Below are 24058 nucleotides of genomic sequence, written 5' to 3'. Positions count from 1 at the left end.
TGCTCTAATTTCGTCAGAGACCTGTTTCATCTAAATTTTCTTTGGTTTACACATACATAGAAGGAAACTGGATGTGAAAATTATGAATCTCTCTATCTTTTCTCCTCATACTTTAAAGGTCAGCTATGTTCTGCAATAGATACAAAAAAAAAAAAAATCATGTCTTGGTGACTACTACACACTGTGCATTTGCACAGTGGTTTTCCACTAAATCTAAACAATAAAAATATAGTAAAGTAGGTCCTGCATTATTTATATTAAGCAGTGAAAATGCTCCTCATAGCATTAAATGATAGCCTTGCATGCAATTCACAGACATTATCTGAAAGCTTATATACCTGCTATATATATAAACCTAATGCAGACAGCCATAATAGTCTGTATGAATAGGGAACGCTGTACTTATTGAACCACAGGCATGAAACTAAAAATGAAATTATAGTTCCTCCATCATAATACCCAAGTCAGTATATAATAATCTGAAAGAACAAGCACACAGTAATACCTGGGTTAATACGGGGTACCATACATTATTGCTCAATGCTATCAAAAACTAGCATCTCCAGATTCTTTATTGAAACATATTACATTACTTAAATTGTCATGACAAAGACAAAAGTGTTCAATTTCAGACTTTTCTAGCACCTCAGTTTTTATGGAATTGCAGATTTTTTTTCTAATAGATGTATAATTTATTTGCTGATTAAGTACCAATAAAGGATTTGTTTGGTCCTGATTTTTTAAAAAACACATTTGGGAGTGTAAGATCTAAGCCCTGCAATGAGCATTCTCCTTTGTTCCCACTCACATCCCGGAGTAGAAGATGTGGATTTAAGTGTTTATCCAACTATTTCATCATAAACCACTGAATAAATAATGTTCAGCATAAATAATGCCTCCATATAATGCTAACTCTGCATGCTTCAATATAGGTGAATTTCACATGAACTGTTGTAAAATTGCAAGCGTATCTCATCCACCGCTAAATTTTAGCAATTTTTTTTCAAACCATGATTGTAAATTGACCATTTGTGTGAGCTATTTGGTTAACTCTCTGTTACTCATAGGTGGGTTACCCAAAGTGTGCACTAACAAGAAACAGATGAGGAAATGCTCAGCTGGGGCACACATAGAGACTGTAAGCGCAAAGGCCAGGCCATCTCACTGTTGAGTTTGCTTCAGATTGTAGACATGGTACACCTGTATCAACACCAGCCCTTAAGTCATTGCTGATAGATGGAACAATGTTCTCAAATCCGACTTCTGGGACTCTCTTTCATGAAACCTCTGCTCAGACTTGGAACTCATGTTAGATTTGAAGTCCACGTGATGGACATAAAGCTACCACGGCTCTGCTCTTCTGCTCCATCCCCCAAGTAGGCCTGAATTCAGTGTCTCAGGTTTGGCATTAACTAAAAGGTTTCACAGAATCATTTAGGTTGGAACAGACCACTGAGATACTCAAGTCCAACCTGTGACCAATCACCACCTTGTTAAATAGACCACAGCACCAAATGCTACACCCAGGCCTTTGTTATAAACCTCCAGAGATGATGACTCCACCACTTCCCTGGGAAGCTGACTGTAATGCCTGACAACCCTTTCTGTGAAAACGTTCTTCCTAATGTTCAACCTGGCATTGACACATTTCACCTGTGGATGAAGAACAGAGGCATTTTATGCAATTCAGATTAAAGTGCCTATGAAAAATCAGCTGGATTCCAGCAGGCCTTATTAGGGTTTATTAGCTTGGGTTAATTTGATATGTCCTAATAAAAACCAAAAGAACTTTTAGTCATGAAAAAAGAAGTCAGAAGGCAATACAGCCTCCAGCAGTTCCAGGCTGTCACCTCACACTCCCCAGCCCCTCCACTCATTGCTGCCTGCATTGCTCCCAGGCCCCGTCTTCTCCACAGAGCCTTTTCCTGCTCTGGTCACCGCACTGGGCCCCAGTCCCAAACCCGGCCGTGCTGGGCACAGTCATCTCAAACACAGAATAGGTCAGGCGCGAAGGGACCACAGTGGCTCCTCTGGTCCAACCTCCCTGCTCAAGCAGAGTCATCCCAGAGCACATGGCACACGATTGTGTTCAGCTTTGGAGTATCTCCAGTGAGGGAGACTCCACACCCTGTCTGGGCAATTTGTTCCCGTGGTCGGTCACTGCACAGCAAAGTAGTTCTTCATGTTCAGGCAGAATTTCTGGGCACCAGTTTCTGTCCATTACCTCTTGTCCTATCGCTGGCCACCACAGAGCAGTGCCCGGTCCACCTTCTTGAAATCGAGACTTTAGACACCTGTACACATTAACGAAGTCCACTCTCAGTCGTCTCTTCTCGAGGCTAAACACGCACAACTCCCCCGGCCTTTCCCCGTCAGAGAGATAACGCACCTTCTCTCGCCCGGGCCGGTACCCCTCACCACGGCGCCGACCCCCCTGGCCCGGCCCCTCACGGCGCACCCCGACCCCGCGGCCCCGCCCGGCCCCTCTCCGCCTCCGCCGGGGCTTCCTCCCGGGGCGCGGGGCAGGGCGGGTACGGCGGGTAAGATGGCGGCGCCCTTGGCTGGGCAGGCGGGGGCTGTGCTGCGGGACCTGGCCCTGCGATCCGCCCGCCTGCGGGGAGAATTCCCGGTGAGTGAGCGAGCCCGGCCCCGCATCCCGCCAGCTCTGCCGCCGGCAGCCTCCGCCCCGCTCGCCGTGCCCGCCTGAGCCCCGCGGCCGGCGCGGCTCCGCTCGCAGCCTCCCCGCGCCCGTGTCTGGCAGCGGGAGGAACCTTTCTCCTCCCGCCTGGCTGCGGGTGCTCGGGCTGGAGGACGCGTCCAGCCTGGAGCCCCGGAGCTTGCGGGGTCGGGGCGAAGCTCTGGCGGCGGCGGCGGCTCAGGGCTGGGCAGACCAAAGCTGACCGGGAGCGCCCGCTCCGAACGCCTTCCTCCCCCCACAGCTAACAGAACTCCGAATTATTTCAGTGGCAGAGCTGGGGAACGCTGTGCACGAAGTGATATCGTTTGTCTGACAACGTCTCGGGTGGCCCCAACGGGTTGGTTTGGCTCAGTGCGGGTGGCTGAGGTCAGGCTGGGGTGAAGATGCCTGTTTGTGCTCTCCTGGGAAAATGGATCCTAGCTCAGGCTTCCCGGTGGGCTTGAACCTCAGCAGAGCGATGGGAAAGAGTAGATGAACCTCCTGGAGTGGTTCAGGGGCTCTCTTAAGGTGTAGCAGCAGTTCATTATTCATGTCGACAGCAGCCATGCCGAGGTAAAATGAGATACGCACATTTTATACAGCTCTTATGCTGTTGGCAACCAACTGTTATTTTACCTTTTCATCATGAGCAGCTGTATGAGAATCTACTTTGGTCCACACTTCTGAGCATAAGTGTTTTTCCAGAGCCAAAAGCCCCTGGAGCAAACAAAGCGTGTTTGTGTCCGCTTCTCTCCGCAGGTGCCATTGCAGGGAATGCTCCTGGCTGCAGGTGCAGGGCTGTGAAATAAAGGGTGGTGTTGGTGCTGAGCTTGTGTTGCACAACTGCTGCCGTGTGATTTATCTTCTAAGTCACCCACCTCGGTTGCAAATCTGAAATCTTTTGTGCCCAACTTTCCCATTTGAATGCTGGGTACAGTATGTGAGAACTCAATGCAATTGATTTGTTGATTTAGCATTCGTCCATTTCATATATGTATGCATAAACAGGGAGACTGTTTATATGTGTATATATACACGCACAATGATGTCTATATATATACATTTATCTGTATATATACAGATTTAATTTCATTAATGTAGATGGGCAGTGCTGTCAGTCACAACAGTGTTTGGGGAATAAGCATTGTATGTTTGAAGATGTGTTCCTGCCGTCATGGCTTAGGTGAGTGTGATCCTACAATAAGGATTTCGGAGGTAATATCCCTGTTGTTGTAGGGCTGTGATATGGAGGGCTTGGAAAGACTGGAGTATGGAGCATTGTCTGGACAGTTATCTCGGTGTGTACTGTAGAAGATGTTTTGGTTGAGGTGCCTTGGTTGGTTTCAAGCCCTGTCTTTATCTGGTGCTGCAGTGGGAATTTGAGATACAGGTGGAAATTAGGAACTCATGCTCTATTCTGTCATCTCTCAAAGCATGGAGGCACTCTGTAAATTACCCCACTGAAATAACTGGGTATCAGCTCAGATCCTCAAGAGTATTCTTAGGATATCATGGTGGCCAACTTTAAAAAAATATATATTTTTTTGTGCATTATTTTTGAATTAGAGATGTTGAACTTGTATTATAAATCACATTTTGTTATTCTGCTTCTGAACTCTGCCAGATACTGAGAGCATCTCCCAAGATCAGTGCTTTCCAAGTAGGCTATTTTCAAGAACCACATCAATACTGTATAACAACAAATCAAGTTCTTGATTTCAAAGCAAACCATTTTGTTTTATAAAGGTCTTCAATTTTACAATGTTGCATAATAGAATTCCCATTTAAACAGTCTCCTAATCTTCCAGTGGCTCAGACTTTAAGCTACAAATAAGTTGATCATCCAGAGTCTGGATTTCTGTGCTACAAAATAGGATAAAGAATCTGAGAGTAAGAGCCCTTCCATTGAAGGTGTTTCTCATTTGTATCGCTCATTCCCTTGCTCAAATGAGAAGTTACACTGTTACTTTATTTAACATAAACGTTCAAAACCTGTCCTCCAAGCCCATCACAGTGTTTCTTTCACGGATGAGGGTCTTCCATATGGTGTGGGTGTGATAAAGAAATATCAGTCTTAAACTTTGTTATTTCGGTAACCCTGTGTGAGATTTAGAATCTTGCCTCATAACCCTTATGACTTCCTGTTGGAGTGGTGTTTCTACACTATTGCAAAATTTTGTATTATTTCAAAACTGTTGCTGTTCATAGCTGTGAAATTTGGTTGTATGTTGTAATTGTAATCTGCACACATATTCCTGTGTAACTTCATTTTAGGGCTGGAGTAAATGGTAATTGATCCTATCGCATGAAAATATTTGATCATCCTTCTGCTTTCCCTTTACTTTTTTATAACTGTTAAACATTTTTTACTCCTTTTGCTGTTTATATTCTTGGTAGATTCAATTCTTTGTGCTTCTAAAGTTTTAAATCTGACCAAGTGTTTCAAGAAGATAAAAGATAGATTTGAGTTGTCTACAGTGCATGTGGACAGGAGCATTCAGGCCTGCTCTTGCTGGAGCAGTATTTGTAAAGAGCTGTGACAAACGCTCCTCCGGGCACCACTCGGCAGCAGAATTCAATCTTGTTGGCTGGCAACAAATAGGCTCCATTGAAGGCTGTTTATTTGAATGGGAGTTGGATTGGGCCCTTTGGGAGAATGCTGTGTTTTCAAAATAGCTTCAGATGCAGTGAAATTCAGCGATGAATATAAATGAGGAACAATTAGAATCATAAAAAAAAAATGCTTACGGTAACTCCAGTATTGTAATGGAGTGAGCAGGTTGGTTGGTGCGTTATGAGCCCTATCCCAGCCTTCAAAATGGGCCTCAGTCCTGCCAGAACACATCCAGATTCCACATGTGTTGAAAATATTAAAAAAAACCAAAAAAAAAAGGAAGGGGGGGGAAGATTAAATTAAACAATACTTCTGTTATAAAATCTGCTGGAATCTATAGATTTTACAAATAGGGAACTGTGCAAGGTTGCTCACTGCAGATGCCTTCAGTTCCTAGACTTGGATATCTGTAAAACCTCATTAATGTTGAACAGAGAAAGTTCTGCCTTTTTTAAGAAACTATCAGCTGTGGTAGCTGATCTTCCATGCAACACAAAACATTACTGAAAATAACTTTTCAATTCATGGCTTCAGAAGCTACTTTAATGTTGAATTCTTATTTTTTTCTTAGTTTTCTTTGGAGTTCTTGAAAATTTCTTGAAGGTTTGGACTGCTTCCCTATTTGGCTTTTCCTGGTTGGCAGTTTTGCTATATTTTCAAGGTTTTACATTTAGAGGCAGGAAATACATGAGCCTACAGACTTTCACAAACAGCTTTTTCTAGAGGCTCCTCATCCAAATGACAGGAAAGCCCTCTTCAAACTCTAGACAAAACTGAAATGCCAAAGTGGAGCAGATGTTTGGCCCACTCCTCCCCGGCAGTTCCATTAAACACATGGTTATTGAATCCTATTTTGAGATGAAAGAAGGAAATGAAAACATAAATATAACCTCAGACTGTGATTTTTTTTTTTAATAATTTTTTCCCCCAGTTAGTTTTATACTAGTGGAACTTCCACCTTGGGAGCAATCTGGCTCTGACACAGTCAGTCACAGCTTTGTCTTGAAGTAGAAAAGCTGCACTTTGCTGCATTGATTCGTCTTCCTTTGTACCTCATGGAGGTATAATCGGGGGATAGGGCTAACTAGGTAAGAGGAGACAGCCTTCATGAATATGACATTAGACTGAGAATTAGCCACACCTGTAGTCTTAAACCTGGCTCTGAATGAATAAATCCTTCTTCTTGACCCTCCAGCTGAACTGCCAACCAGTTTATCTAGAGGCTCCTTGCATCCTTGGGTATGTTTAGGATTGGTTAAAGTTTTTTTATATAAAAGCAAGTGGGTTTTTTTCATTGATCTGCCTCCTGAGGAACTAGATGAAGTGTCAATAGACAAACTGTGCTTTCTTTACAGTTATCCGAGTGACTGTTTCCTCCTGTTTTTCTCTGGAAATGTCAGTCTATGTTTTTTTTTTTCTTTTTTTTTTTCTTTTTCTTTTCTCTTTTTTTTTTTCTACCTGGCTGATGACTGCCAGCAGGGATTTTATGAAGAATGTGTGAAGATACTGAGATTCTTTTGGGAATACAGAGAAGTGAGATGAAGGTTTAGAAGTTTACACTTGGGGTATAGTTGTTTCTTAGAAGTAGTTCATTTCTCTGCTGTTTTATCCTTTCTCTTGTTTGGAAGGTTCATTTTCAGCAAAAATGGCCAGTGTCCTCATTTAGTTTAGAGATGAGATTGTCTCCCTCCCCATTTTGGAGACTCACTTGTTCCAAGATGATTTAACCTCAGATGATAATTTTTATTGTTCGCCACACCTGTAATGAGTAGCTCAGCTCATTATTGCCTTGGCCAGTCCAATTTTTCTGTGCATATTTGTGACTATCATCTACAGCTTTGAGCATATACTCTGAGGATTTTCTCCAGAAAATTTCCTCCTTTGATACTCACTGCTGAGAAAAGCAGTTTCTAACCATCTGTGACTCAGCTTACACCCATCTCTTCCATAGCATTTTAATAAACCACAGGACAAAGAAGTCATATTACCTGTCCAACTGCTTATGACAGTAACTTTAAACTGGTAATTAAACATTGATCCATGATTAACTGGCTATTGATTTTATTTTAACTAGATAACAGCAGGAGTGGGTATGAAACAAATAGAAGTTAAGATTGACTGTTGTGAAAAATTCCTTAATAGTGGAGCTATGTCGTGCTGCTGAATTCTTTGTTGCATGAGTGAGACTTAAAACAGATTCTGAACTGCAAGCTGAAGCCATCCTTTACTGTGGTAATGAAAATGAAAACTCTGGGTTGGTGTTTTAGTTTGCTTGTGACATTGTGCTGATGGAGATGTTTTTGTATAATTAGTGGTTAAATGTTAACTGTGAAGGAATTTAAAGACTTGCTATTTTTCCACCTACTTGTTGGAACATCTTTTTTAAATCTTCAGTCAACAATTTATACTGATAGCACAAAATGTGTTCAATAAATGCAAGTTTTGTTTAAAAGGTGCTGCTTTGAGCAGATTTACCCATGAGCTTTTTTCTTCCTGTCCTCTCTCTGGTCTCTTTCTAATTGCCTATAGGTTTCCCTAAACTGTAAGTCTGTATCCCGAAATTGAATTCAATTTTATTTTATTTCTATGAAGATCTGAGAGTTTACAAGCTTTGAATCCAAAATCATAAAGCTCTAGGCACTCACAACTCCATTGGGCATGAATGTAGGTTGGGGTATTTAACTCAAAGACTGTTTCTTAAGACTTTTTAACATATTTTGTGATACATTATTATTCATTTGTGTTTACTTACCTTGCACATGGGTAGTACTTGGTGACAGATCAATTTCTGTCTATCCTGTTTGTCTTCAATTTGTGCATCATAGAATCACAGTCTAGGTTGGGTTGGAGTCTGAGCAACATAAGCTGTGGGAAACAGCCTCAGTTTGTGTCAGGAGGAGAGAAAATCACTTGCACTGTAGTTTACCTTTGATGTCTTAACTCCTGTCCACCTAAATTCTTCATGAGATGCAAAAGTTTTGTAAGAATTGTCAGGAGGAATGAAAAATTAAGTGGGATTTTCGATCATGTTTGGTAGATTTGCCTGCTTATCCAAGACTTTTGACTGAAAAATAAAGCTGCAAATTAAATACCAGACACAGATTACTGATGGAACACTTCATCTTCTTTTGCTATCTTCCTCTGAAGGATCTGTGGACAAAAGGACAGTTTAATTTGACATCTGCTAATTTCATGGCAGCCAAGAAAGCAGTTACTGCCTTGTGGGGGGGAAAAAAAAAAAAAAAAAATTGTTCATACAGAGTACTGCTATAAAAGTATCAGGGAAGTTCTGGTTATTGGAGGAGTTCTGTGTGCAAATTGTACATAATGCTGATGGCTATAGGTAAAAGATAGAGCTATTCATGATAATTAAAGATAAAAGGGCTATTTAAAGCAACCATATCCTTTTTATTGTCAAGGTAGTACTAGCTAAGGTCTGAAGATGGCATAAAAAAAGTATTTTCCGTTAAATTTTCTATTGTCTTCAATTCTGTCACTCCAAACACATTGGAAACAGTGAATCTATTTAATTGAATTCTTTCATGCAGAGTTTCAGTCTAGATTTGTTTTTCAGTTAAATGGCTTAGCTTAAAATAGTCTAAAGTAATGCCATAAATTTTGGAAGTAGAGGAACAGATATTTGGAGCTTGCTTTAAACGTGATGTGAGATGATTAAACATGATTCCAGAGCGGCTGGAGTGCTGGAGCTCCATCTAGGGAGAGTTGATGACCCAGCTGAGAACCCACGAGTCAGAGTTTGTGGGCAGACCAACATCACTGACAGGGTTATTGTACATTCCTGCTGCAGGCACCTTGATCAGCAAGAACCAGATGAAGCTGCAGACAGCTGAAGAAGCCTCAGTCAGCAGGCCCTGGTCCTCATGGAGGACTTCATTCCCTCCAGCATCTGCTGGAGTGACAGTGCAGCAGGGAGCACATAGTCAAGAGTTCCAGGAGGTTTCTGGAGAGCTCTGATAACAACTTCCAAATGCAGGTGTCTGAGGAGCTGACAATAGGAGACATTACTGAACCTCACATGTGGCAACAAGAACTGGTCAGGGCTCTGGCAGCTCCCTCTGGGGAGGTGTCTGGTTTTAAAGCTGAGGGAAGAACCATGGTTGTTTATTTCTATGGATACAGCATGGACTGCAGTAAGACAGAAGGAACAAGGCTGGGCATAGTCCCAATTTCCTTAACCAGTGGAGTAATGCCATCATCCTTTGGGCTTGGAAGTGCTGTTCCATTGGATCAAACTTTACCTTCCTCTCCCTCCATACAGTCGGAAATGTAGAAATCTGCTTTAAGGTCAGAATTTTTGAGGATGATGAGATGATGCTTCTTGTAGTGTCCTAAGCTTGCTTTGAGATTTGAGAATGGCAGCAGGGTGAATTTATATAAATAGGTATAAATAATGGAGAAATATTAATAAAGAAATGACCTGCGAAGGAAAGAAAAATATTCTTAATGTTTGACTTCCTATTAAAGGCTTACTTTCATTGATTATTCTGGGCAGTTTCTGGTTACTCCCCAGCTCTGCCCAAGCAGCTGAAGGCTCTCTACCTCTTGTGTCTTTGTCTCTTAGAGTTTGCTTCATGTCAGTCTACGTCAAATGGTCTAATTAAAACCAAGACTTATTAACAATAAAAGTTGTGAAGCACTCAGATTGAAACAAAAAATGGGTAGCAGTATTTTCTTTTCTTACTGCTTCCAGGAAAGAAATTGGTACAGATCATTCTGCACTGGTTTGATAGGCCAGTTATGACTTAGGCATGCAGTGAAACTGTTTCTGTAGATACTTTTCTGTATTTCTTTATTTTACTACCGTGGGCATTTGCATTTTTGTTGCTTCGAAGTGTTATGTTGCTTACTGCTCAAAGTCATATTCTTCTGTGATGACATAGTTGGGTAGCGTGGAAATTATGATGATTTGACTTCAATATTAAAGAACTGGAACAAAAAAGCTGTGATTATGTTTCATATTTCCTTCTCTGTGATGAAAAATGGAGCTCAAATGGTCTAAATTGGCATTTTATCGGTGTTTTTCTTAAAATATCAGCGACTTCTAACACTTGAAAAAGCATTCTTCCAGGGTATGGTAGGCGTGAAACACTTCTTTGATAGATATGATTACTTGAGATACGAATGCAGAAACATTTCTGTTCATCTTATTGAATATGCTCTGAGTTTCGTAACAATTTAGGAAGCTTAATTTGCATGCAGGAAAGAAAAAATTGATAGTGGCTACTTTGTCTCATGTTTGGTGGTACAATAGCTTTGGAACTATTTTTTCCTGGCTATGTTTGCTGTTTAGAACATTTCTTCATAGTTGCATAAAAGTATAATTTTAATCTTGTAAAATTTAGGAAATTAAACACTTTTATAAGATCAGAACAAAAATATAAAATTTCCCCTCAAGATACTTAAAATAAAAGAATATTTCTGATTTATGTGGAGAAGATGGCTTATTTCACTTTTTGAATGTGTTGTGCATATCACCAACAATCTTCTTTCATTTCCCAGGGCAGGGTATGTGTTACAGTATTTTCTGCAACTGATTATGCAGTTGTGTATGGTAGTGAGTTTATTTTCATCAGATACTTCAAAGCCTTACTTTTTAGGTCAGGAAAGTATGCTTCTCTTAAAGCTTTGAAGTTTGAAATAAGCAAAATGAACATAATTTGGCTAAAATTAATTACTAATGCAAAGCAGAACTTCTGATGGCGAGCGCATTGACAAAAGCAGAAATTGAATCTGGGAATTCATGTTCTTCCTTTACCCAAGCAAAGGCTCTGAAAATCGATTCCAGAGGTGTAAAGTTTCTGTAGACACGCTTGCTCTTTGGGCATGTGTGGATGTACAATAAGTAATTTTAATACTGTTTTATTCAGCTGGATTTTGGCTTAAAAACACAAGGAAAAAATATTTTGCTATCAGTTTGTGCAGTAAGGACAGAGGGCATCGTTTGGCCCTTCGAGTGTTCTGGCAGCTTGGTGTTTGGGTGGCCAGCTTTGTTTTGTGACATCCTGTTTGTGATGTGACCTGCATGTTGTTTGAACCAGACAGATTTCGTGTAATCCCACAGAGTAAGGAACCTGCCCTGTTTCAGGGTTTTTAGAAGCTGCTAATTGTTCACTGTTCAGGTGAAGGTTTGTGGGGTTGGGCTGTGCTCAGCCCTGCTCAGGCAGCCTGTCCACACTAGCCAAAATGCATCCCAGAAGTTCTCAGGGTCACAGGGGTGCTGCCACTTAGTTTGCAGAAATTTAATTTTGCTGATCGCATGTGAATAGAGGCCTGAATACTCCCCTGGGTGGGGAGCAGGACACAGTTGTCAGGGATTTGGTAATGTCCTGCTTTATTTGGAGGTCAGTCTGTAGCAGCCTGACTGAAACAGCTGCTGAACAATAGGCTGGCAAGGTGTGGGAAATGAAGAGTGGTCAGGGTCTTACTCTTCAAAGGGACACTTCCCACCATCTTCTCTTTTACTTTTGAGGACTGTAGTCCTCAAAAGCCATACATGCAGACACCCAGAAGGATCATCCAGGTGGTGGCTGCTAGGATCTGGCTTGTAGGGCCCGAGGATGTGGGCTTAGATTCTGGTTTTGTGAGATAAGGAGAATAAGAATGGCAGAAGGAGCTCAAGTCTGACCCTGTGCATGTTTCTGGTAGATTACAATGGAGCTTAGTGGGTAGGAGAGTGTATTTACAGAATAGCTGTCAAAATCCCTGAGTGTAAGCAAGCTGTAAATAAGTCTATAAAGTGTAATCGTTACTGGAGACTTTAAATCTGCAATGAGTGAAGGACTTGCTTCAAGTTCATTCTTGTGTCTGCTTCCTTGCATGAGAAGTAAACAGAAGGATAAATCAGAAAGCTGAGTTTATACATATATAGGCACATTGGAAGATATAAAGGCACATTAGAAGAGAATTATGTAGTTTCCCTAGTGTTTTCTGGAGCTAATGACCCAAATGAGCCCTGCAGTGGAAGAACATCACACCACCCTACATCATGTCCAGGAGAAGGCAGAGGTTAAGCCTGGCATCAATCAGTTTGCAATCAGACCAATTATAGGTGGACAAGGAGGAGTACAAGATCAAGTCAAAAGAACATAGTAGGGCAGGCATTCAGGAACCCTTGAAATGAAGGGGTTTCTAGCAGTAGATGGGGAGCAGGAACATTCAGGAGAACTGATTATGGAGTCATGATGTTTTGTTAAGAATGCAGTCAGGATTTTCAGTCACACTTCCAGCCTGACTACATTTACTATCCTTACTATTTCATCTGCAATACTGTGAAATATCCATATAACTGAGGTGTTTCTAAAACATTGTGGGTTTTATGTGCATATTGCTATGGTTTTGTTTAAAGGGAAAGGTTCATGAATAGATACTGTTCTGGTTTTTTTTAATCCAGTCTATATGGTTTTGTAATCTAAATTTCAGAATTGTGTAAGAGATGGGTGCTGTCTTCTGAAATCCTCTTCTGTTTCTGTGACATTTGTTAAAGCACAGCGAAATTGTACTGTTTCCTGTTAGAGCCGCTGTGGAAAGATTTAGAAGGTGGGCTTTAATGAAAGAGAGAAATAAAGCAAAGAAAGCCTTGCTAGCATCCAGCCACTTCAGAACTGATGGATACACTCCTGATGTACCTCTTTCCCAGCTGAGGGATTCCACCACTGAGAGAGGAAAGAAAGCACTGAGTGAAAAATAAAGAGGGATGTTGAAGTATCATTATATGTTTCCTAATAAATATTGATTTCTATGTCATTGCAGTTTAATCTATCGTTTAGTGGAAGGGAACATTGTTTTAGAGGTGGAAGAGGTAAATCCTCATGAATATTTCATGTATTTATTAATGAATTAATTTTAAGGTAGTGGGTAGTGAATGAAATGTTTAAACCCCCCAGTAATGGTGGTATTTTAATTTTAATGTGAAAAAACTTCAATAGAGCCACATATTTTTAGATTCAATTACCTTGGAAAGCTGGCAGTTCATCTAGTGAGCGAGTTTTGGGAAGGTTCTCCCACTTCAGTGAGCAAATCTGGGGAGGGTGCGGGAGTTTGATTCATGACTTGACTTTGGGGTCAAATCCAGTAGGCTTATTTCTTTAGTTAAATCATTCACTTTCCCAGGTTAATTTTAGCATTCTGGGTAGGCTGTTCAGGTTGAGGCTGAAACTGTTCTTTTTATAATTGGTTTCTGCAGGATCTTGCTACTTCGAACTGTCCTGCATTACCCAAAAATGTCAGACCTTCCTACTCTGCCTAAAAGTGCTCCCTGCTGCAGTCCCTTGTATCTGACTTTGTATTTTCTTTTTAAAAAGCAGAAATGTGGCTTATATGGCTGTATCATGCAGAGGGTATTTCATAGGTGTTTATTTGATAGAAATTTCTGTTCATTTCTGTGGTATTATTGAAATAAAACTCCTTTGGTAAGACTGAAATTTGAAGGACAACCTAATACTGTTTCTCATTTAAATTGTGTAAGAATAAATGATTACAAATTGACAGATATTGCTTGTAGTGATTCCTTTCTTGAGTGAAAAACCAATTTCTATTTCCTTCTTAATTTAGGAACTTAAAATTATGAAGAGAGAAAAAGAGAAACTAGATGCAGCCCCAACACAAGCAAAACAAACTATGAATTGAAAATGTAATCACTGCTTTTGTTTTCAGGGCCTTGTTGCATTGCACTAAATCTGCAGATGAACCAGCTTTTACTCAGGATTTATTAGTAACAAATAACAGAGATACAGCAGGTGCTTGTGTGGAAAATGCACTATACAATGTTCTCCAGTGTCCCTGCGGAGTCCCTCAGCCTCTGCCCTGGTGGGCTCCGTGCCCCCCCTGGACACTTTCCCTCCCAGTTCAGCACGTGCCTTTGCAGGGGTGTGCAGAGCTCTGGCATTGTGCACCAGGTAGGCCCAGTCTCTCACCTGTGTCCAGGAGCATCCAAATCCCTGGGGGTGAATTCCTAGGAGACATTTGCTGCTGGAGCAGTAGGTGTTTGGGTCCATGCACTTCTGAGAACTTGTGTCTTTTTCAGAGAGCTCACCCAGAGGATTCGCTCACTACCAGGCTTTTATTATTCCATTAAATAGTGTACAATATTTTCTGGTTTAATTTGTTTTGAAATAATTCAGCCATACTTTATAATGCCTTGTGGAACTCATCAATATTGCCTGTGTAGCTGTCTAATGAGAGTTCAGTAAATTAGCATATTCATTAAACAAACAAATTATTGTTCCTTTAGTAATTGGTGACTGCCTATTTCTCAACAGAGGAGTGATGTCAACTGGCATCAATTAGTTAGTTTAGTGTGCTTTGTTACCTGGAGTTAGGTAATCTGTGGCTGATATCCTGGCTTCATTAGGTTGTATTAGAAAAATCACTGCTGCCTGGTGATGGGAGAAAAGTAGTTTCTCTTGACTAAAAGGATGAGATCCCTAAATATACCTTCTTTAGCTTTTCAGTTAAAATAGCTTCCTTCTCTGAAATTGACATGTTACTAGTTTAACAAAGCTCTTCTCTTCATTTCTTTGATGTTTGTCACCATCTTTGTTTCCTGCTGTGATGCACTGTGATTCCTGTCTTCCTCTGCCTGGTTTGCAGTGGCTCCTCTTAATAAGAATCTTGCAATGTGTGACAAGAGAAATTGGCTTTTCCTTGAACTATGGGAAAGTATTCAGGGGAAGATTTAACTGAGCACTTTTGATTGCATGGACTAGAACTAAATGGTGACACAAACATCTAATATAGTAATAAAAAAAATCCTGTGATTGTTTCAAACTAGATTTCTGAAGTTCTTCTGGAGTGTTACTGTTCTGGACAGTGAGTTGCAGTGAATTTGAGTAATTGCTTTGGAAGGAGAAATGCACTTGAGCTGGTAGTTTCATACTGTCTTCCCCAGACTTGGTTTGCAGCAGGCAGTGCAGTGTCATTTTCAGCGATGAGCACTTCTGGGCAGAGGTGGTGGCCTGTTTCACTCCATTAAAGTTTTTAAACTTAAACAAAATGTACGCTTTCCAAGCTCTTGGCCCCTCTCTCAACTGTTTAAGTCCAATGTTTGTAAACAATTTAACAGTAGCAATCCTAATAATTATAGTAACTGTGAGCTCCTTTTATAACCAGGCCCCCATTTATTTGTCTCTGTTTTTTGAGTATATGAAGAGAACCATTTAGTTATTTAACACAGGCATCTTGTTTCAAAGAGTCATAGATGTTAGGAATAGTAATAATTATCCACCAGAATAGGCAGTCCAGATTTACTAAACAAAAATATAAGGGCATACTTCATGTGTGGTTTTTTATTTTATTTGAAGTTAGATTTCATAAACCTTTGTTGCACTGACAGATCTCACTCGTTCTGAAAAGTGAGTATATGGTTCAGTGGTATAAAACAGTAAATTGCCCCTGCAGTTTATTGATCAAAATGCCTTAGCCTTCAGAAAACTGGGAAATGTGATAGGTTGGGCTTTTTTTTTCTGACAGGCATACTGCATTTTACTGCTCAAGATATTTTGTGTGGTATATTTTCAGAAATAAATATGGAACTAAAAGGCCTATAGCTGTTAACTAGAGTTTGTGTGCTGGTTTTAATTCAATTAAAATAAATTCCCATTTGTAGGAATAGGTAATGGAACGTAACTGTTTAAAGGTCTTCAGCTGTGCCTGTAGATTTTAAAATCAAATGCTCTTGTTTAAGGCCCTGTCTGCTTATGGTGCTTTGATACAGACTAAAAAATAAGCAATTCCTGACTGGTGTGAACAAAAGTATGGAAACTGTTTTTGTCAGGGAAATATTCAAGACTTCTTCCTAAACTAGCTCACAGAATCAATTTTATCCCTCATAAATATATCACAGAAGTCTAGATTGAGACTTTGATCATAATGCTCAGTGTTGGATGAGGCTGCTGGACTCTGCTGATACCAAAGGGACCTTGCTGCCATATGGCATACCAGCTAAAGTGGGCAATTTGGGATGTTGATGGAAGACAGTTTCCTCTGTGGCTTTTAAATAGGATGACCTGGAGGCTTGCTCCTGCTTTGGAAGATTAAAATTGCTGGTTTGTGGCAGCCAACAGGACGTTAGTTTGGAAGGACATTTGCTGTCCTGTTTTCCATAATGAGCCCCCAGGTTTACAGTGTTGGCCGTCTCTGGAGAGAAGGGGATGTGTAGTTTGGCTCGATGGGACAGCTCTTACAGCCCATGAGCCTTACCATGACTCTTTCCATTCTTTTGTGCTTGAAAGACTTGCTTTCCTACAGAGCATATTTTTGCTTTTTATGACTCACATTTGTGATAAACTTCTGTTTAGTGTGGTGCCTTTTTGCTAAGTTTTTGTTTCTTGTTGGGTTAACTTACTCATTTTGTGGGCACTGCCAGCAAACTGAAATAAGTGGTTTAGTTTGTTTTCAGTGGCCTATGTGGTATATTTTAAGTATATGACCTAATAAAATGTGTCTATACCTGCAGTGGTTTATATGAGGGTATTCAGTTTATTTCGTTTATTTCTGATGGTTTGTTTTTGAGAGAAACTTCTACATCTTTGTCAATTGCAGAAGCTGTATGTCAATAAATATAATAAAGGTTTATGCCTCATATTGATGGATGGCCTACTCTTTCATTACTGTCATCTTTGTGTATCTGTTTTCCTTCATATGTGCTTGGAATTGCATTACAGGTCAGAGTACTCAACTGGAATAAACTGGAATGCTGTAGGATGTGTTGGCTAAGCAAATAGATTTTTTCTGGTGACAGACATTTATTTTTGATCACATACACTAAATACACCTCCTTTTAAGTTCAGATACAGAATACATCTGAAAGACCTCAGGAACACCACAGTTTTTATTCCCAATTTACTTATTTCCAATATAACCATTACAATAAAATCCAAGTTTATAAAACTTGATACTTTATGTATTTGACATATAATTTTCATTCATGTAGAGTTAATTTGTGTTGCTAGAGCTATTTCACAGGATCTATGAGCACAGTTAAAGGTACTTGGCATCAGTGGAGCAACAGAGGAGGAAGAAAGAAGTGGGCGTTTATTTGACCAGCTTTACTGCCAGGTGCTTTTCAGAGGTCCATCTTTGTTTTGAGATATTAATACTGACTTCCATTCGTACTTCAAATGAAAAGGAAATGTTGGATGTTAAAGTGTGTCTTCCTTTTAACAGTCATGCAATAAAATGCATTAAGCTATGTTAATGAAAACAGTAGAGCTGCTCAAATTATATATGTGTGTCAAGGGATGTTCAATTATCCTAGAAATTTGCTTAGTGGTGGTTTTGTTTTCCTTAATAGTGTTGATTAACACTGGATTCTCTTCCCCAAACTAGAATTGTTTGGCATTTTACAAAAGTAGAGATTTGACCTGGAGAGTCTTACCAAGGGATAACCGGTATTTGAGATTTTTTTAGGGAAATGATCTACACATGAACACTGGACTTGATAAGGTGAAATACATAGTTGTGGATGGTTAGCTGAGGTAGTTTCATGTGGAATTAGGCATAAAATGGCACTAAATTTTTTTAAATTTGATTTTTTTAAGACCAAGAGGCCTCAGTCGTAATAGAGGATATAATTTGAATTTTCAGTTGCTTGTCAGACTTGACCCTTCAGTTATTCTTTTTGACAGCTTTTTCATATACTTGTTACAGAACACACTTAAGATTCTATTATATTTATTCTATTTTTAAAAGTCACCCTTGGACATTTTACCAGGGAGGCCAAAGAATGAGAAAACCTTACACCGAGTGTATAGGTTCAGGTAAGAATTAATCAGTGACATCATCTGATGAAGTTTGGGTTTACTGATGCTGCTCCTGTTTTGTGCTTATATGGAGCATTTATTTTCGAGCAGAGTTTTGCTGAAGTAGTTAACATGCAACTTGCAAACTTCTTGATGAACGTGTTAAGACTCTTCTGGTTTTATGAGCATGTGCTTTCTTTTTCCAAAAGTAAGCACTCAAAAGATACCTCCTGGGTCATCTGAAAGATATTGTGCATCAGAGTAGTTAATGCTGCATATGTAACCACGATGTCTCTGCTGCAGTGTTTTCTAAATCTGTTTGGGCTTTTGGGGTTTTTTTTTTTTAGTGTTTTTTGGTTTTGGGGTGGGTTTTTTTTGTTTGCTTCTAGCAGAAGCAAATTTCTGCTAGAAAATGTATTTGTAGTTCCACTCCTGTTTAACTAAGTTGTTATTTTTTTAGCCCTTATTATTTAAATAATACAATTTTTTTTCTTGTCTTGTGACTGCTAAAGAATTGGCACATGGAACAGTGGAAGAATAATGCAACTGCTATCCAAATACATTATTTCTGCAGAGTCTTCAGCATTTATGAAAAAAAAAACCAAACCAAACCACCAAACAAAGAGGAGGTAAATTAGAGATTATTGCAGGTTATATGAAGAATCAATTTTTTCTCTAGCAGTAGTCAATAAACCACTGATGCAATTCTGCAACACCTGACCTTGTCAAGATGATCAAAAAGAAATGTTTGATTTCTTGATGTGTGTGCCACTCATTTAATCATGTGGGACCAAACATTGTCTCTGCTTATATAGAAAAGGAACTTTGAATGGAAGACTTGTCCAGAACAAAATATGCAATTCCTAGTAACAGCAGTTTTCTAAATCCTCCTTGCTCTATGTACTTTTGTTCTACATTAGTGTGATTCTGACTGGTAACAAAAATCTTGGAGGTTGGAGAAGGGAAGGAAGATTAGAAGTGAAACCCAACCAATCCTTTGTGCTTTTGGAAAATGCCAAATAATTCTAGCCAGCAGGAGAAAATGTGGTTTGAAATTTGTATTTGATTAAATAATTCTGACTTCATCTCACTTCATGTTACTGCTCAGTTGAGGCCTTTTGTTCCACTTACTTGAGTTTTGGGATTTTTGATGTTGTTGTCAGGCTCTCAGGAAATGTTATCAGTTGTAAAAGAACCCTGTTTAAGTATATTAATCTCTTTGATAAGCACTTATGTTAGAAATTTAATCTTAAGGAATATCTTATTAGGATGAATTTAATTCCTCTTTAAAGCTTTATTATTTTAAATAACATTTTATTTTCTGTGTACTGCTAGTAATGTTTTCTTAGTTCTACAAACTGATTTATTCTTAAACCTTATTTGTGGTTTAAAAATAAAAAACAAAAGCACCTTTTGATTTACCAGGCAGATCTGAATCTCAAATAAGAGCCACTCTGCATCTACAATGTGTACATCAATACACAACATGAAGTTCCCATATGAAGGATAACAGAAAAATACCATCAATGGAAAATTTTCTCATTTTTTGTCTGTCATCTTATGAAGATGAAAGAAGAGATGTCACACAGGGAGTCAGGGTTTACTGAAGTCCACACACAATTTCCAGTCTCTTCTTCGCAGGCTGGTGGGACAGGATCTACTCCTTGTGCTCCAGCCCAACCTTGCAATAAGGAAACAGATGAAGCACAGACACATCTTGAACTGCTGGAACATCCTGGCTTTCAACTGGGACAGAGCTTCATGGAAAGATCTGAGAGACCTCTGGTGTTTTCTGACTAATATGTGGGGGGAGGAGATAAAAGTATTCAAGCAGGGATAAACTGGGAATAGAAGGTGGTGAGAATCAATAATGAACAGAAATTACTAAAAGCTGGGCTCTGCATTCCTGTGGTTTAGGTTCTCTTTTAGTTGCTTCCCCATTCCCTCTTTCAGATTGAGATTATTTTTCTCATGGTGATTTACCATCTAATTCTTGAGTCTGTCTTTGTTGAGAGCTGGAACTGAATTGGCAAATCTAGCAGTGCTGTTCGATGCTGCTGCGAACAATGAAACAGAGCTGTAAAACAGGAGAATAAGCAATACAAAGACAGGTGATGGCAGAGTTGTGTTCTGTGCCAGATTAAAGTCTCCTTCTGATAACTTTCAGGGGGAAGGGTTGGATTATGGCTGCCTGTAAAAGACTATCTATGGGAAATTGCTTTCTCTCAGACCTTTTTAGACTCTTCCCTAAGGTTTTTTTAAGCTGTACCTTTGTGCATTACCACTCTTACTGTCAGTCTCAGGTGTGGATTTATCTGTAGAATGCATAAAAGTTTATGATGCCCAAGAAATGCCTAAAATGGGCTATTTGAAGCCCATCTGAAATTTTTGAGAATCCTTGGTATAAATGTATTTGGAGGGTAGGGATTCAAGATTCTTGTATAAATTCAGATACAGATTTATTGCAACGAAAACATCTTTGGGTTGGGAATTGGTTCAAAGAATCATCTGTTTACTCATGTTTCTAAGTTTACATGGTCACTTTTTTTTTGTCGTCACCCTAAAATGTATGTCCACAGCTGTTTTGATTTTTCAAGATGGTCTTGAAAGAGCAGTCACCTTTGCAGATTCAAAGCTTGTGCTTTATTTCATCTCTTGTAACTGCTTTAGTTTTCCTGCTGTTCTCATGACATACTGTGTGTATCTTGCAAGGGCTTTAAAGCAAGTTTTTCCTGTTCCTTGTTCTTCAGAGCTTCTGGTACAGACTTCAGACACTTATTAATTTTATCAAGCAGTTAATTCACAACTGGGAGTTTTTTTCTGCAATAACTTGATTGAAAGTCCTCAAAAAGTTGGCACTCAGTAAGACAGTCTGTCTTAGAATTATGTAATATAGCAGGGGGTGAAAAAAATGTGCTCACTAACCTGGAGTTTGTAGGCTTTGCTTTTCTGTGCCAGCAGTTCTTGAGCAGACCTTTGTCTCATCACCCTTAGGACTGCTTTGACACTTTTCGAAGGAATTATTCTCTTATTTCCTTTCTGTGTTCCTCAGACTGGCCTGGTTCATAATTTAGGAAAGAAATAGTGTCATAATATCTTAATATGAATTGTCCAACTTTTATAAGAGAACATTTGTCCTTATGCTTATGTATGTCTGCACTTTATGCATATGTAATAAGATTTTTAGCATCCCATCAATGGAGTATCTCTGTGGTACATTTTGAGTTATATTTTTGGGTTGTAAAATATCTGTTGTATCCCAAAAGCACCCATAAAGTGCCGAGAGGTGTTTGGGAGCAGAGGTCACTGCAGTTCCCATCAAGCAACAGCCATAAAAGTCTTCCCCAGAATGAAATTTTTTGAATGTTTTCCTTCTTATTTATTTGATTTAGATCAGCTTCATAATACATACATGTGAAATTGATTTATTGTTCTAAGTTATGAATAAAAGCTGTTTTGAAGACTTGGTCTTAAATTATAAAACCAGTGACCGAGATTTTATCAGCTGTATTACTGATCTGTAGAAATTTTTAGATAAATTGAAAGGGTCCCTCCTGGCCCCAAGTGTTAATCCCTTTGTGGAAATGATCCTGAAGTAATAATTGTTAGAGCCTACCAGAGAATTTATAATAGGAAAACAAATTAAATGTCAACAATTATGAAAGGGACTTTAAATTTTGACCCTACATTTGAAGCATTGCATAACTGTAATAACACATTGTCTGTGAAGAGCGTGGAGGAATATAAATCATATGAGGTGTCTGTATGATGTGTAGAATTAGAGATAGCCGTAGAGCAAACTGACAATGTCATTTTGTTCCTCTAAAATATGTTAATGAGGTTATGGATAAAAGGATTTAAAATGTCATCCTGAGCTATTTTTAACTGTTCAGGTTCAGTCGGAGTCACTTTTACAGAAAACATGCAGTTATATACTGTAAAAAATGGGTTGGTGTTTTCTTTATGCATCAGTCTTTTGTGCTGTGTTTCAAAGAGAATAGAACAGATGAGAGTTTGCTTTTGAGGCAACTCAGCCTGTAAACCTTGAGTGTTGTGAGAGCATGTGTGTTACTGGAAGACTTTAGCATGAAGGGGTTTTGTTTTCAGTATAAAGTTGCATAAGGTTAATAATTTTTTTTATCATGCTGCTAGAAATCAAAGCATTAGTATAGTAAATAATCCTCTTTGTCTAACATTTCTAAATACATAGCACTGGCTTGCATGCTGTGTTTCTTACTTCAGGAGAAACCAAGAATTGATTGTGGCTGGCTGCCAGGAGGACAGCAGTTTGTCTCTCCATGTGGGAAAAGCATCTTTTGCTGGCACAAAAGGTGATTATACCATTGCCAGGAGCCAGCTCCACCTTTGCCATTATACCATTGCCAGGAGTCAGCTCCAGCTCCTTATTTATTGCTTTTGTGTGAAATAATTTTTCCTGTGTGGAGAATGTGTCCTTTCTTAAAACCATTCAGTAAAGATCTTGTGACTTCTCTAGTGTTTCAAGGTTTCCTGCCAGCACAAGCTGATGTGATGTCTTTGTGTGTGTCAGGCTGCTGTGTCTTTGTACCCATGGGGTGTAGATATCTTTGTATTCCCACGGGGATACCTAAACTGGCATGTTGGGAATGAGGAGGGAACTCTTCTCCAGCTGTTGTTGGCCTTGCATGGCTGATGTGGCTGTGCTGGTGTGCTCAACAAAACCTACTTAGAAGCACAACAAACAAAGCAGAGATAGCAGACCACTGAAAATATGTGTATTAGTGTATAGTTTCTTACAGAATAATGCTAACTCCATGTCAGTTGTTTTTCTTCTCAGATATGCTTCAAGAAACACAGAGAATCAGTGGAAATAATTTTATAGGGAGGAATTAGATGAAATGTCATATAGTAAGGATATTTAATATGAAACTGGATTTGTTTTAATGTAACAGTCTGTTAGTATTTTTATAGCAGAGGATAATGTGAAAACATAAATAGACTTTAGATTTCAAGCCAAATTTGCCTTGATATTAAATGCAAGACATTTTGTCTGGCCAAGTGAGCCTTGTGTAGCTTTTAAAAAAATATATGTAACTTTCAGAATACTTGGGATGCACAAATGTTAAGAAAAGGCACTTAGGTAAATCAATATGGATTTTACCTTTTCTCTGGGCATTGTTTAACTGCTGGTTTGAGATAACTGTAAGGTGGAAGATCTCAGTGGGCTGTCTCATGAACTGTTCTTAATGAGCATTATGTTATTTTCCCCTCTTGTTTTTTCTAGACTGTTCAATTAACCCCCAGACGATGGCTCAACCTGCAGGAGTACCAAAGCAAAAAAATAATGGCAGACCATGGGGTTACAGTTCAGAGATTCTTTGTAGCTGATTCTGCAAATGATGCCCTGGAGGCTGCTCAGAGACTGAGTAAGTTGCCTGATAATGGGAGAACTCTGCTTCACTGGATAGCAATCTGGAAAATAAATTGTTTTCTAATAAGTTTAAACAGTCTTTAAATTCATGCTTACTGAAAATGCTTAATTTTGTATGTGAACAAGTTTATAGCAGCAATACTTAGAACTTTATTTCTCAAAAGTTTTGCATGCAGCATGTAACATGAGTTCTTTAATTAACATAATAATTCAGAATGTCATGAATAGTTGCTGAGGAAATTTTTTTTTTTTTTTGCATATTTGATATAACTTAAGGAACTGAAATAAATGAACTGGTGTAAAAAGCTGTTTTCAAACAAAAATTTGCTCTATTAAAAAGCAAAGAAAGGAAAAGGTTGTGGCCTCTCCATTTTAAAAATATAAGGATATTTTTAAAATATCTAAGGATATTTGTTAATGTGTGTGTGTCCATATGAAGAAATAGAAAAGGTGAGTTGAGTTACCATCGTGAAAGGATGTGACAGTGGCTTGGAGAGAAGACCCTGCTTCTGGAACTTTATTTTGGTTTTCTAGCAACATCCTCATTCTAGCATGGTGAACGTAAGATGATAATGTGGGTCAGAAATGGATTTATGTAA

At 39.2% G+C, this 24058-nt stretch overlaps 1 protein-coding gene and 1 long non-coding RNA gene across 4 annotated transcripts in view; one reads left to right on the top strand and one right to left on the bottom strand.

Moving 5' to 3' along the window:
• Positions 1 to 554: 554 nt before the first annotated feature.
• On the bottom strand, positions 555 to 2453 carry LOC109143362. The gene is made up of 2 exons (XR_002043484.3): positions 2390 to 2453; positions 555 to 2294 (listed from the first exon to the last, which is right to left on the bottom strand). It is a non-coding gene; the product is annotated as an uncharacterized LOC109143362 (long non-coding RNA).
• Positions 2454 to 2525: 72 nt separating this feature from the next.
• Positions 2526 to 24058, top strand: part of SUCLG2 (succinate-CoA ligase GDP-forming subunit beta) — a 114966-nt gene continuing 93433 nt past the window's right edge. For 2 of the 3 annotated variants that reach the window (XM_039559028.1, XM_039559029.1), the window contains exons 1-2: positions 2526 to 2629; positions 23313 to 23454. In XM_039559028.1, the coding sequence (XP_039414962.1) occupies positions 2546 to 2629; positions 23313 to 23454 (226 nt within the window). In that variant the 5' untranslated portion in view covers positions 2526 to 2545. Of the gene's footprint in view, positions 2630 to 22294; positions 22381 to 23312; positions 23455 to 24058 lie in introns of those variants that run through there. The other variant, XM_010390205.3, reaches the window with a different exon arrangement.

This window comes from Corvus cornix, chromosome 12, assembly GCF_000738735.6.
Source record: "Corvus cornix cornix isolate S_Up_H32 chromosome 12, ASM73873v5, whole genome shotgun sequence".
Classification (NCBI taxonomy): Eukaryota; Metazoa; Chordata; class Aves; order Passeriformes; family Corvidae; genus Corvus; species Corvus cornix.
This window is presented reverse-complemented; position numbering and strand designations above follow the sequence as displayed.